Source organism: Schistocerca gregaria, chromosome 1 (assembly GCF_023897955.1).
Source record: "Schistocerca gregaria isolate iqSchGreg1 chromosome 1, iqSchGreg1.2, whole genome shotgun sequence".
In the NCBI taxonomy this organism is placed as follows: domain Eukaryota; kingdom Metazoa; phylum Arthropoda; class Insecta; order Orthoptera; family Acrididae; genus Schistocerca; species Schistocerca gregaria.
In genome coordinates, this window is record NC_064920.1 from 279,336,781 (window position 1) to 279,351,881 (window position 15,101).

The 15,101-nt window shown below is 44.3% G+C and overlaps 1 protein-coding gene across 10 annotated transcripts in view; it reads right to left on the bottom strand.

Annotated features, from left to right (window-relative positions):
* LOC126340904 (disco-interacting protein 2) overlaps window positions 1-15,101 on the bottom strand; it is a 1,418,593-nt gene that overhangs the window by 592,631 nt on the left and 810,861 nt on the right. For 5 of the 10 annotated variants that reach the window (XM_050001735.1, XM_050001733.1, XM_050001734.1 and 2 more), the window contains exon 1: window positions 6,082-8,145. The exons of 4 other annotated variants lie outside the window; for them this stretch is intronic. In XM_050001735.1, the coding sequence (XP_049857692.1) occupies window positions 6,082-8,071 (1,990 nt within the window). In that variant the 5' untranslated portion in view covers window positions 8,072-8,145. Of the gene's footprint in view, window positions 1-6,081; window positions 8,147-15,101 lie in introns of those variants that run through there. One more of the 10 variants, XM_050001732.1, reaches the window with a different exon arrangement.

The following is a 15,101-nucleotide window of genomic DNA, read 5'->3' on the forward strand; positions in this document are numbered from 1 at the left end:
CGCCGGTCTGCTGTGAGCAGTGGTGACCAGAAGCTGCTAACCTTGTGAGCGAGCTGCCTCTACACGGCACCACACTACACGCATACGAGGGAGTCCCATTATCATTGTATCTTTCGCAACTGGCAACAAGACTGCGTATGCACCGTACAAGGACGGGTTATCTTGTGCAATCTGACGAGGCGCTGCGGGAAGAAGGCCATGTGAAAACCACTGATACACAGGACTGCCATTAATGACGTGTACGGGAAGTAGGGGGGACGGATGAGGAGGAGAGGGGGGAGGGGAGGGTGCTACAAACACACAACCCGCCACGCAATGTTCAAGCGATGGGATTACATTAGCTTATTACGTAGTACTTTCCCAACTAAATAGTCGTTACACAATGTACGTTGAACCACTAGTGGAAAGATAGGGACTGCCGCACCTTTTCCGGCATAGTCTACATCGACATCTGTACTCTGAGCACGTCTGTGAAGTGCAAGGCAGAGGGCTCTTCCCCTTCGCACAAACGTTTTCTTACCGTACCATTCGCGCAAGGAGCACGACCGCAATGTCTGTTTAAACGACTCTTTCCGCGCTGTCATTAGTTTACTTGTCTTCGTGGTCAGCACGAGGGCGCTATACAGGACAGGGTGTCCTAGGAGGAATGGTCAATATTCAGGAATGTGACATGAACGATCATTCGGAAAAAAATCTACTACACAAGGACACTAAAATGCATATCTTACGACCTATGAGCACTACCACTTCTTCGATAATCGAAAACACATCTCTTCGACTGAAGAAACGCTCGTAACTCTTTTAAAGTATACATGTTTGCTAGACTTACTTGCTTCTAATGATCGTTCCTGTCATATCCCTGAATATGGCCATTTCTCCTGGGATGCCCTGTATTTCTGGATTCTTCACTTAACATTGATTTTGAAGCTTCGAATGTAGGGTTTCAAAAATGGTTCAAATTGCTCTGAGCACAATGGGACTTAGCATCTGAGGTCATCAGTCCCCTAGAACTGAGAACTACTTGAACCTAACTAACCTAAGGACATCACACGTATCCATGCCCGAGGCAGGATTCGAACCTGCGACCGTAGCGGTCGCGCGGTTTCAGACTGTAGCGCCTAGAACCGGTCGGCCACTCCGGCCAGCTGTAGGGTTTCCCGGGATTATTTGCGCACATATTCATATGTCTGCCAATCCAGGTTTTCATCATTTCCGTGACAAATATGTAATCATTCGTGCTGACCTTCTAGGTATACGTTCAATATTCCCTGTTAGTCCTATGTGATTCAGATCCATCACACTCGAGCGATATTCTAAAGTAGGTTGCACGATTGTTTCTTTAAGAAACATCCTTTCTAAACTTGTTACATTTTCCCTGTATCCTAACAGCAGACCGAAGTGAACCATCCGATTTACTTACTGCTCAGTAACTGCGATCATTCTATTTCATGCTCCCTAATTATAACAAGTAGGGTTTGGTATGTGTTTACTGATTCCAGTTATAATTGACTGATATTTAGGCACAAGATACAACAGAAATGCGTGTTGTGTCATCAAAATTAATGAATTCAGGAAACCGTACAAAACTCTGTGCGCTGCTAGCATTTAAATGTTCGGTAAGCGACCTGTGCCATGTGCATTAAAATTCAGTAATTTCTGTAACACTGCCATGATTGCGCAGAAAGCAACATCACAAGGAATGTGCTCACCAAAAAACTGATAACAAAAACCACAACACTGAATTATTTTCAAACAACTTCAGAATTGTTAAAGAATGGAAGTATCAGTAAATAATCATCTACATTCCATCTTGCTGGAAGATATTGGGGACGACACCTAATATAGACTTGTTGCGAAGAGTAATGCACTATTTATTCTTCTTATGATGATACTTACTTCCACAGCTGTTTTAAATTTTTTTATTAATTGCCGGCCGGCCGGGGTGGCCTAGCGGTTCTAGGCGCTACAGTCTGGAACCGCGCGACCGCTACGGTCGCAGGTTCGATTCCTGCCTAAGGCATGGATGTGTGTGATGTCCTTAGGTTAGTTATGTTTAAGTAGTTCTGAGTTCTAGGAGACTGATGACCTCAGCAGTTAAGTCCGATAGTGCTCAGAGCCATTTTTTTATTTATTACAGTCGATTTAGAACGCTCTCATGGCTCCATCAACTGACACACCTGGTGACCATCATCATACTATACAATCACGACATATTTCATAGTCAGAGATCGTTGATATGTATGTCTTCATATTAAGACACTTGATAACCAGCTACGATTAAGAAAAAAATTACACTTTTCAGTTGCAGAGTACCTCGATGGTCATCACGCCTGCTGACGACAAACCTTGAATGCTCTGTTAATAAACAACATTAAATACAACTGTGTGATGCTGACATCATAATAATATGCAGTTCATTATTCTCCACAATACTTAAGTAAGTAAGGCTATTTTTTCTGGGACAATCGTGGAAGGAGACTGAACTTCCAAAATTTACAGGTGAAATCCTCAAAAGAGATACATATATCCAGTTTTTTTTAGTCACCCAGAAATCAGTATACGTTTATCTTCTAAGTCAACGACATGCAGTGGCTTACAGAGATTTATATTTTAGGTGTCTCTTCTCCATTTCTGGAGGCTTCTTCTACTCAACGAACATTAAGCCATGCCATTACGTTACTTAAATTTTAAAACTCTGAGAAGCTTGTAACTGTTTCAAGGAGTATTTTTTACTAATTTACACTGTCTTTGATTTCCATGTGAGAGATTGGTAAATAACTTCTTAGTACTTGTATTTAACACCGGACGACATCCTGACATGAACAACTTTCAATTTATTGAACAAAATTTTTCATCTCCCTCTTAGTTTGCTTTTGATATGTCTAAGCTCAAGTGTGTTCCTCGTTGCAGAGGATCTTGTTTTTAGAACTTTTGATCTCTCTTCTTCTATCTTCTCAGCGATCACAGGCCCTGTAGACCACGCGCTGCACCAACGATCTGCTTCCACCGCCTCTATCTCTCACAGCCTCTCTCCACCCTGCGGAAATTCCTAATGCTGCGATGACCTTCTCTATGTCATCTTTCCACCTTGTACGAGGTCGGCCCAATGGTCTTGTTGCCTGGAGAGCGTCTTCAAATGGTGATCCTGTTGTTCTCCGTTCGGGCCACATGTCCAGTCCACTGCAGTCTCCTACTTTTTAATTTCTGAATGATAGTGGGTTGCTTCATTAACTGATAAATTTCATTGTTCTTTCGAATTCTCCATGCACCATTCGCCAACACAGGTCCCCAGATTGTTCTCATTACTTTTCTTTCGAAAACATTCAGTTTTTCTCTTTCATTCTTTGTAAGCGGTCAGCTTTTTGAACTTTCTATTAACCTAAATTCTTAATGTTGTTGTTTCGTGTGGCTTGGTCTTATGTAATGGTCTTCGTATTACAGACACGTAATGAAGCTGAGAAAGAACTGATCAAATGGCGTAAATAATTCCTCAGATCCAGACCTCTACGAATGGATTCTTCAGATTTTCACCCATCGCACCTGATCGTTTGAAGCACGTGCAGACTGTATGTGGAAGTATAAACGGCCGACACAAAATAATGAAGCCGCCCTTCAGTTTACTGCTGAAGGCGTGATGCTGCGGAAAAACAGCCTACATCTGTCAAATGGGACACCCGAGAAGTCTGGGTAGATACCTTGTACGAGGTCGTGCTGAAATTAATGCCTCTGAATTTTAAATACTGTTACGGCCTCTTAAATAAAACAATCTTTATTAACTTTTAACATCTTTGTTCTTCATATCCACATATTTATTTTTCAAAGTAGTCACCCTAACGACGAGAAATTTCTCCCAACGAGAGAATATTTTCTTGAGATTGTACCATCACTGGAGAATGTTTCACTTTATTGACGGAGCCACAACCTCATCTCTGTTTGCACCGTTTCATCATTATCAAAGGGAAGTTGTCGAAGGTGTTCTTTAACTTTTGTAAACAGATGAAAATCTGATGAGGCCAAGTCGGGACTGTATGAAGGATGATCGATGACCGTGAACCCAAGGCGTCGAATGATTGCAGATTTTGTAGCTCTAGGTGTGCTCTGATATTGTCATGCCGAAAGATAGTTCTCCATTGGTGAACGAACACTTCGAATTCGAAACTCTTATTTACAATACGCTGTTACTCCCGCTCCCACATACTTACGTTGCACAACGCCATGTTAGACGCTACAATTCGGAGCCCTCTAGCGTCAGAGACTGTAAATATGTGGACATGAAGAACAAAGGTGTAGAACGTTAATGATGTTTGTTTTATTTAAAAACCTGTAAGAGTTTTCACATACAATCAACATGCATTACTTTTCAGCTCGTCTTCGTGGAGTATCCAGGATACCAACCACATATATTAAAAATATGTACCGGGCCAGAACTCTAATCCAGCTTACAGTTTATACCAACGCTATTCACGAAATGTAGATAGGAATTCAAGATCAAATCTGGGGAAAAGTGTTAATTTTCGCTTTTTTCCTCAATTTGATTAATTTCTGTCGAATTGTAAAGCATTATCTTTCTCTCAGATGAGTGACATATAACTGAAAATTATTCTGTCTTCGAACTTCGATCTCTTCACTTTTTAATTCAGTTTCTTCAGTGGCTGTCGTGTAGCTACGTCAAAGAGTAAAGAGTGAAACTCAACAGTTCCTTCTATTCGCTTTACATATAGAAGATGAAACTTGCTTCTTCGCTGTCTTATGACCGTGATACGGCAATATTTGCTTAAATTATTCAAAGAAGCTCATGCTCTGTGGCGACTGCATGTGAAGTCGCTACGCCACAAGAATACAGGATGAATTTAAAGCTGGGAGAAACCAACTTTTAAGTCCACGTGCTGAGAAATACTGGGCACTGTTCGACAAAATTTCTCATAAGAAAACAGTAATCAAGACCACGAAGTATGTATCAGCGTAACAGCCGCGGTACGTGCCTCTACATCTCTTCTGTGTTGTCGTAGTTTCGTAACAGAGGCAGTAAGAGGCGATCAGTTTTCGGACAGCGCGGAACTGTGGTAATAAGTTTGTATTACGTACTCTCAACAGCGGTAAACATCGAGCTGAGTACGCGTCACCGCGAGGTGGGAGAAGAAGTAGCAGTTTCTTCAGGAATATAGGGTCATGCTCTTTATCAAGTCGAATTAACAGAAAAGTGTTCACTACTGATCCCACTTAATGCCAAGAATGATAAAGAGTGAAATGAAACGCTTGCTCTTGGTTATGAAAACTTGAGAGCACCCACATCGAAACCGCAAAAATCTCATCATATTAACCCACCTTCTATGCAGAACAACAGAAATCCTACCGTATTAGGCTAATAAAACTAATATACTAAAGGTAAAACAAAAGAACCTCTACATAAAAAATACCGCCAGAAAATCAGTACGTCATATAGTTATTGTACATCTCTCACCAATAATGTGATTACTTGTGAGATGTAGAAAGTATTATTCTTGGTGCGAGACAGAAAGGTGGCCAACTGATATGCCTGCCATTTTCATTACGGGTTGTCAACTGATATGCCTGTCATTTTCATTACGGGTTGTCAACGATTTTTTGTATTATCGAAACAGCGCTGGGTGAACACAATGTCAAATCCACATTCCCTTTTATGCCTGTATCTTCAGCCACAGCAGAATCGAGCAAAGAAATTTCAACTTCCTTACAGAACCAATGACGCGTTTAGTTTCGATGGTTTACACTTTTATCTGCATACACAGGATTTTCACATAACTGAGAATTCACACTCGTGTATTTCTACCGGGTACTGCTTTCTTGTATTTACAGATGCCTACACTGGGCAGAAATAAACATGTATACGGATTATCACTTAAGAAGAAATGTACAATATCTACCGTTGAAACCAATAGTGGGTGTTATTGAAAACTGTGAGACAGACGCATATAGGCAGATGTTTTATTTCGTTTCATAAACAGGCGTGGCTATTCAAATAAGTGGGCGGCGACAGTCTCGACCGTCAAAATTATCCTGCACCAGATTTTTTGTTGCTGCCCGAGGCAGGAGAAGACTCACCCGTCTTCTTGGTTGCGTGTCCCCGGCGGCTTCGCCGGAGAGTCGAGGCCGCACGGTGCACGCCCGGCTTCGCCAAGTACTTGACGTTGGCGTTCCTGCCACGCAGCTGCTGTGACTTCTTCCTCCGCACTGGTCGTCGCCGGGGCACGGGAGACACGCCCAGTGGGACATACGTCTCTTCCTCCGATGTTTCTTCTGACTCGCTGTTTTCCACTACCGTAATACACTGAATCTGTTTCACACTTGTCACTCGCACGGGGGGCGTGGGTGGTTCATCATCGGACTCGGATGCAGCGTCGCCAGTTAGGGTAATGCACGTAGCTGCCACAGGGAGTTCCGGTAAGTAACTCGCGGGTTGTCTTTCTAATTGTTCTGTAGACAAAAGAGAAACAACACTGCGTGAGCGTTCGCCTTTCTTGATCGGTCGTGCACTTATTTCGCCCACATCGTGGCTTTTGCTATGTCGTAAAATTGGTCGCGATTTATCCCCTTCTCCCAAGGAACGCGAAGTTTTGTCCCCAGAAGTACTGCTCCTCACTGGACCCGGTGCAGGGGATGGCACCTGTGCCGGTTCGTCGCCTAACCGCGCATTGGAGTCTCCGTCTGTCGCTCCACGGGTTGGAGGCAGTGGAGGGTACTGCCGTTCTGCACTGTCACACTGTTTATCATGATAGTCTCCCAGAATACTTTCGTACAGTCCGTCATCGTCATCGTCGTCGTCATCCAGTCCACCGAGCGTCAGGGGATAATGAGTGGAGTCGTGCGGCGCACAGTAGTCGCGAATTTCCCGCACTTCGTATTTAACTGGTTTGTGGTTGTTACGGCGAGCGCTTCGCCTCTCTGGCGGTACGAAGATCATGGGATCGAGCTTGAGCGCCGCCAGTGAGCGAGGGGGCCGACTAATAACTACCTGATACATGTCAGATCGCGCCGTATTCGACTGCTGTCCCTTACGGCGCTGTCCACCACCGCCTTTCCTCTTGCGGCTGCTGTTACGTCTGACAGAACAGCTAGCACCACTGGTCCTCTTGAAGTAGCCATCGCGACTCACACTAGGTTTCGGTTTCGCGACAGCTGGCTTCTTCTTGCGGAAGAAGCCTCCGCCACTGGATGGGGGACTAAACGGTGGCGGAGAAGGCAGTGGAGCGTCACTCAGTCTCGGATTGGAAAATGAGAAACCAGAATCCTTACTAGAAGACACGGCGGGTGAAATGGTGCGTGGTTGAAAACGATGATGATCCTTTAGCGCCGAGTCGAGGGAATGGTGTGCTCTTTTGCCAGCACCACCATCCAAGGCGCCACCAGACGACGATGTCGGCGACGGACGCGGTAACTCGAGGCTGCGCGGAGCCATTGCGAGGGGCGCGTCCATCCATACCCGCCCGAGGCTGACGCTAAGCGCAGAGTCCGGCCGACTGCTGCCCACACTAGCACTCGCACTAGGTCCCAAATCGTCACCTCGGAAACAGCGCGGCTGCCTCCGCGTGTACACGGGAGAACGCTCGAAACGTAAGATCTCCACCGAGCCAGAATCTTTCGTGAGACGCGGGGGTGGCGTCGGCGGACGTCGGGAGGCAGCCGTGGACGGCGCCGGTTCTACCGAGATCCGCAACTTTCCGCTGCCTTCAGCCGTTGACGCACCGCCGTCGCGCATACCACGAATCCACTGATTGTAGCCGATCACCATCGAGTCCGGTTCCTCGTCGGCTATCGTCACCAACTTGCCGGTGGCCTCCGCCGCCAGCGAGGCCGGCTCCTGTTGCGCGGCGGATTCCGCACCGCCCCCTACGGCAGACGCCGTGGCGGCGGCGGCCGCCGCCGCCTTGGCAGCTTGTTTGGCCTTCCCTCCTCCGCGCTCCAGGTAATTCCTCTTGATGGAAATGCGCTTGAAGGAATCGCTGCGCTTGAAAGACGACTCGGCGCGGTCCTTCTTGCTCTTGCGGCCGCCACCGACGAGGCGGCGCAAGTTCTCGAACGTGATGGGCTTCATGGCGCATCACCGTCGCCTGGCGGCAGCATTGCGCGCACGGCCTGCTAGCCGTCCACGGAGCGACTGAGGCGCGGTGAAAGCCACAGCTCCAGCCGCGGCCGCGGCCGGCGAGCGAGCGAGCCGAGCGCCGCGCAACGGCGGCCGGCACAAGGTCATTTGCCCACCGGCGCACTCCTGCGGTCCCTTCCCAATGACGAGGGATCAAAGCACTCGGCCTCTCCTCAAAATCTGTCCGTTCGGATGCCTAGAGTGCGTGTGCATGTGACGCTGCCAGGCGCCGAAGATAAGGGAGAAGAGGAGGAGGAGGATGGCAGAGATAAAAAGGCAGGAGCGTGGGGAGGCGGGCGAGCGGAGGGACTAAAAACCGGAACGCTGGTCCACTGTTGCCGCATGGCCGTGCAGGACCGGCCAAACGAGCGAACGGCGCATTTGCTTTTATTGCCTTGCCTCTCGGGACATTCGAGGCTGCTCAGCCTTAGCCTTCCTGGGCTCTCAACCATCAATGACAATGCAACCACTTGCATAATGTCGATAACAGATAAGCCATCGGCTGTGCAACTATAGCTGCAACTGACACGAATTGTGCAGGGAAACCACCTGATACGTACGCGATCTGCTGAAGAGGTTGCGTACATCTGACCGAATCACGTAATGGATGACATTAGCTCCTTCTTCCGATTCCTACAAGAAATTGCCGACTGTTTGAGTTAATGCGGACCCGAGACTGCACAGTTAACTCATTAACAATCCAGAAATACACATGTTTCTACTGGAAACTGCTATTAAATGTATCTACAAATCATGCTACTCGAGACACTTGATAGCCAACTACGTTACTTGGACATAACTCGGCTAAACTGGCAACTTATTTATAAAATTCGACTTGAGCCACAACGTATTTCGTATCAACTGCTTTCATTCGCTTTCGGAAAGCAGTCGTCCACCTAAGTTGGTAATAATCGACTTTATATGAAAAAATATTTTCAGGAAATAAGAGCGGACTTTGGCGTAAAGACGAAACTGAAAACAGAAAAATATTTCAGCGACGTCCGATGCTATGACTGGGACCTACACAATCTTTTGGCGGTAAAATATGAATCACAGGCACTTCTTCTCCCACCTCGCGGTGACGCGTACTCAGCTCGATGTTTACCGCTGTTGAGAGTACGTAATACAAACTTATTACCACAGTTACGCGCTGTCCGAAAACTGATCGCCTCTTACTGCCTCTGTTACGAAACTACGACAACACAGAAGACATGTAGAGGCACGTACCGCCGCTGGTACGCTGATACACACTTCGTGGTCTTGATTACTGTTGACTTATGAGCAATTTTGTCGAACAGTGCCTAGTATTTCTCAGCACGTGGACTTAAAAGTTGGTTTCTCCCAGCTTTAAATTCATCCTGTATCATTTACAGAAAATATTCATTCTAATTACAACACAATACTTCTGGCTCAGTTTTTTTTTCTTAATTTTTCAATAACTGCAAGATTATGCGTGGATAGTCATCAAACGGGACAACCAGGAGCTTACTGTACGTATTAGGAGTAATTTACTTTTGTTGAAAAACGTTATTCCTACTTTTTTACGATCCAAAGATGTTTCAGCACAATTTCTAAATATTTACAACTGTACTGTTTGTATGCACAGTACAATGGTTGTTGGTTATTTGGTTAGTTGGTTGGTTGGTTGATGTGACTGAAGGGACCAAATAGTGAGGTCATCGGTCTCATCGGATTAGGGAAGGAAGTCGGCCGTGTCCTTCCAAGGGAACCATCCCGGCATTTCCCTGAAGCGATATAGGGAAGTAACGGAAAACCTAAATCAGGATGGCCGGACGAGGGATTGAACCGTAATCCTCCAGAGTGCGAGTCCAGTGTGCTAGCCACTGAGCCAACTCGCTCTGCACAATGGTTGCTGCTTTTATAGGTGTTACTGAGTGTTATGCGTGAAAATCGACTAATTATCGTTTTTAGCGAAAAATAACTTGCGTCTAAAAGAAGCGAAAATTTTCCGGAGTGATTTCTCCATTGTTAAATAGAACAACCAGAGACGCATACTTAAAAATAATATTACAATAGAAGAATGGAAACCTTTTCTTATAACATGCACCGACAAATTTTTGCAGATGGCAGTCTGTTCCATGACACCTACTATATACAGGCTCACAAATATTCTAGCGATAAAATATTACTTTATTAACAATTACTCTGAAGTATGTTTGCGGCGTAAAGCGAAAATAGACGTAATGGTGTTTTGCAAAGATAGACCACAATCATCACACATTTCTTTGAATGTATGCTTCAGCTACGACTGATTAAAAGTTGATACTTCTTTGCAATCCAATGTACTACGAGATAAACTCTATCTTAAACTTATCTTGCCCATTGCGGACCACCGATGAGCACGCAGTTGCGATGTAAACCGAGAAAACTTCAACAAAACACTGCTGTCACCGCAATTTTTTTCGTGAAATGTTCATCTGTCTGTTGTTACCTATCAGTTATCAGTAACCGTACCAACATATGGTGTGAATCAGGCGTGCAAGGTAGTTAATAGTCAAATACACAAAAAAGTATCGCGTCACGTTACCTTTCTTCCAGAAGTACCCTCAAACAGTAACTTGTTTATTATGATCTAAGAGATTTTTAGTAAAATTTCGGTAAATATGTAGCGACGTATGTTAATAATTGGTTCACGATTAATAACAGTATTTCAGAACAGGCCTCTCTATTAAAGTCCGATTCCAATTTAATTGTTAGAATATTAGCAATATTAATGTAATGTAGAAAAGATAGATTGTTAATCAGTCAATAACGTTATCTTTCACAGCCGTTGAAGTTCATATCTCTAAAATGAACAACAACCACTCTGTAAAAACTCAGGTTGGCAAATACGACGGGGCAAAATTTCTGTATACATAACACGTCACAGCATCGTTGATACCGTTAAGTTCGGAGACAGTCTACGTTAACATCCCTTGTTTTCAATAAAAACAGGTCCCAGGGCAGCTTGATTACAACATACAACACACAACACACGGACCAAGATCTGGTATCGACTACTTGTAACCTAGCGTAAAAAAAAAATGTTGAATATCCCGTGCTACCGTCATCAACGAAACAAAATGAATTTTATTAATAGCGTGCTTCCAGGTGTTCTGTAGAATTGTTTCGCTTGGTAGTACATGTAACAACAAAACTTGCAGCATTTGATGAAAACGGATGGATCGGTCGTCGAAATATTGTACAAATATGGATTGACGGAATACCATGAATGAGTCAATCAGGCCGAGAAAACCTGAGAGATCGCACAATTAACGTGTTTGGTAAAGAAAATAGGTACTGGATTCACGTACGCATCTTCTCCCTAAAATTCGGTGAATCATAAATAAATCACTGTACAATACCCGTACTTCTTACACTGATATCCAAAAGTATCAATCGAGTTTAGAACAAATAAATGATTGGAAACCAGACATGCACAATCAGAAATTCAAGATGTTTTAAAACGTGTCCCACTACAGATCAATAGCATCTCGTCTGCCACGACTCTGGCTGTGTGCAAATGTCCAGTTTTAGGTTACGTGACAGAGTTCTGATGAGAGGAGGAAAAACTGCAACAGTAAGCGGTACGTTCATATGACACAGAATTTAAGCCAGGTCGTACAACAGGATCATAAAATGCAAGTAATTTTCCTGAGTTCTACTAAACATATGACACCTGCTGCAACGAGTATACACGTATGGATAACAAAATAAAATGTAATCACTCTTGGGCGAATAGTCATTCAACGTTGTTCAAGATTTTTCCTCACAATTTACAACTTTACAATAGGCTGGAGGTGATCCTGGCGGAGAGTATCACCACTACCAAGGCAAAGCCCACAGATAGCGTCAAGTGGTTTCCGGCGAAATATGGCGTCACAAGGGCGAGATTATTTGAACACTGGGTTAGGCAGCGACGGTTTTTTCAGTTTTCATTCCTAGTAGTACAGATATTTGCCACGACACTTCAGGCCCTTAAGTAAACTGACAAATCTCACACATTCGGCAACGCGGACATGTATACAGAATGTAAAGTAAATATGTTGGCTTCTTCTAAATCAGTGCTGTGTGTCCCTGTGACTGCCGCATGGCTTGTGCTTATTGCGGAAGATTCTTAATGGTGTCAATATAATCTAATTCTTATAAAAAGAAGTAGTGAATAAGTGGAAAAACGTGGAGGTCCAGGTACTAGCATAATTTGTATCTCGGTCATCCTGGAATTTTTTCTGAGATGTACTTCAATATCTATTGTGGTAATGCCTTATGTAGGAGAAAAACAACCAAGTACAATATTACTCAATTGGTCAGGCGCCGTGTCATGCTAGAAGCCGACGACGACGACGACGACGACGACGACGACGACGACCACCACCACCACCACCACCACCACCACCACATCTTGCAGTTCCTAGAGCATGACCAAACAGGTATTTTAATACTACTTCATATGTAAACTTACCAGAGACGTTCAATAATACGAACTACAAACTTTTATGTTTATCCGTTTCGTATTGTTACCCCCATCGCGATGGACACAATTCGTTCCTGATCCTAAGGTCATACCTGAAGTAACAGCTAATTACATAATCTGCTGGAATTCGCTGTGATGCAAAAAACAGCTGAAAAGGCAATTGCTCATCTGTCTTCTACCCACCACTGATTCACAGAGCGCAGTGTTGAAGCTTGTAACGTTCCGATGTGCGCAAGAATTGAGTCAATGTCATGGAAACCTCACACCTCCCTTGTTTGCCCCTCCTTGTCATGGCAGCCGAAGTGCCATACCGCGGCTTCGTCCTTCGCCGCACGCCCCACTTGGACGAAGGCGCGCCGCAGGTCAGGAATACAGATACCTCGCTTTCGTCGGCCGGCCAACTATGCGTCACGGATGGCGTAACCGACGACCGTGTGCCGCATCCGAACCGGAGGACCGCCTCGCGGAAACAACCGAACATCTTGTTGCCTTCGGGTCAGTGAGTTCGAGGGGCAACAAGGAATCTGGGCGAAAAGACTCTATACTGACCGATAACAAGAGAGTAAAAAATATATGAAGACTGGAAACGTCAAACACTTAAGTACCGAGTCGCACATTTGTCAGGAGAATCAGCATGCAATGTATCTCTATCTACACAACTTATTTCAGTTCCAAAATTAACAAGGTATTCTGAGGCCACAGAATGATGTTGCACGTCTCTTCACAGTAAACAATACTGAGACAAATGATAAAATAAATAATTTGTTAAGAACTTTCTAGGTGTCATATCACAGAAGTAACTAGGTCTAAGTGCGAAAAACAAAGTTTTTGTTCGAAGTGCTATTACTACTGTGGCACTACGTTTTGTTTGTACATTAACACAGTTAGGACGCTGCACAATGACATGAATGGAAAGGTTATTGTCGACAATAGACCTGGAGATAATTTCAAAATCACGGCGGGTATGTAGAAAGTTTGTGTGATAGCTGACTGTGCGATAGCTCGTACTTAGCTTACAATATTTGTTGGAAATGTATTTCGAATTGTCGACTCGGAACTGCCAAAGAACACAGAAATGTAATATAGCACTGACGGTGGTTTGTTCAGTCTCAGTAGACTACAGGCAAAGACTAAAAAAACCACTACAGCCATCATTACACTTCAAAATGTAAACGATAATGTCGTCCTTGCAAACTCAGAAAAAGATCTACAAACAATTCTAAATGCATTTAATGAAGAATATGCAAGTATTGGATTAAGCCTTAACAGAAGACACAAATTCTGCATCAATCTGTACCGAAATCTATCGCCATACCCCAACAATCACAATACAAGGCAAACAAGTCCTGCAAAACATAGAATACTTCCCATACCTTGGCAGCCATCGTTCCGCAAATGCAATACTGATGCTAAAATCCGGACCCGTCAAACGTACCATCACGCTTTTGGTCGTCTTCGGATGAGGGTATTTGATAATCACAACATCGGCATCAAGACAAAGCTCTTTGAATACCAAGCCACTGTTGTAACATCTCTTACAAATGGGTGCGAAGACATGGACTACTTCCAGAAGGCGCCTACGATCTCTGAAGAAGTGCTGTCAGCGTACACCCAGCTAAGAATGATCGAAGAAAACTAGGAAGACTACACAAACGATACAAAAATGTATTAAAGGATAATTTGAAAAGCTGTTAAATTGAATCTGGTGACTGGGAAACTCTGCACTTAATCGTCCAATAAAGCGTTCCAATGTTTGGGAAGGAACTCAGAGCTTCGAGCAACTAACGTGGAAAATAGGTGGCAAGCGCAGTGCTACAAAACAAAGCGAGCTCTTGCAGGAAAGCAACAATGTGTAGCCAGTTCACACCAGAACGAATGTATGTCAACAATGTGGAAGAAATCTGCAACTCCAGGATTGGCCTCTACAGTCACTTAAAGATCCGACGGAAACTGAGTTTGGAAACCATATTCGTCAACAAGCAATACCCCACCACATCACGCTTTATTTGTGATAATACAAGAACAGAAGCCGCGCGGGATTAGCCGAGCGGTCTCAGGCGCTGCAGTCATGGACTGTGCGGCTGGTCCTGGCGGAGGTTCGATTCCTCCCCCTCGGGCATGGGTGCGTGTGTTTGTCCTTAGGATAATTTAGGTTAAGTAGTGTGTAAGCTTAGGGACTGATGACCTTAGCAGTTAAGTCCCATAAGATTTCACACACATTCGAACATTTGAACAAGAACAGAAATACACCGGTAATGTTTTAACTAGCAGTACTGTAGCCAATAAAAAACATTTTCACATGCCTTTCGAATTTTTTATAAGAGAGCAACAAAATTAAATTCAAGAAAATCTCTCTCAGAAGTCCTATGTGTTGTCTGTTCACATCTAGAACTTTCTTTTATTACTTTTGAAACCAGAATTACCCCCTTCCACTTTGAAGATGTTTTATTGATATGAAAAAAAGCTTACCGTACGAACTGTGCATCAACCACGTGGAGGAGACCTTGA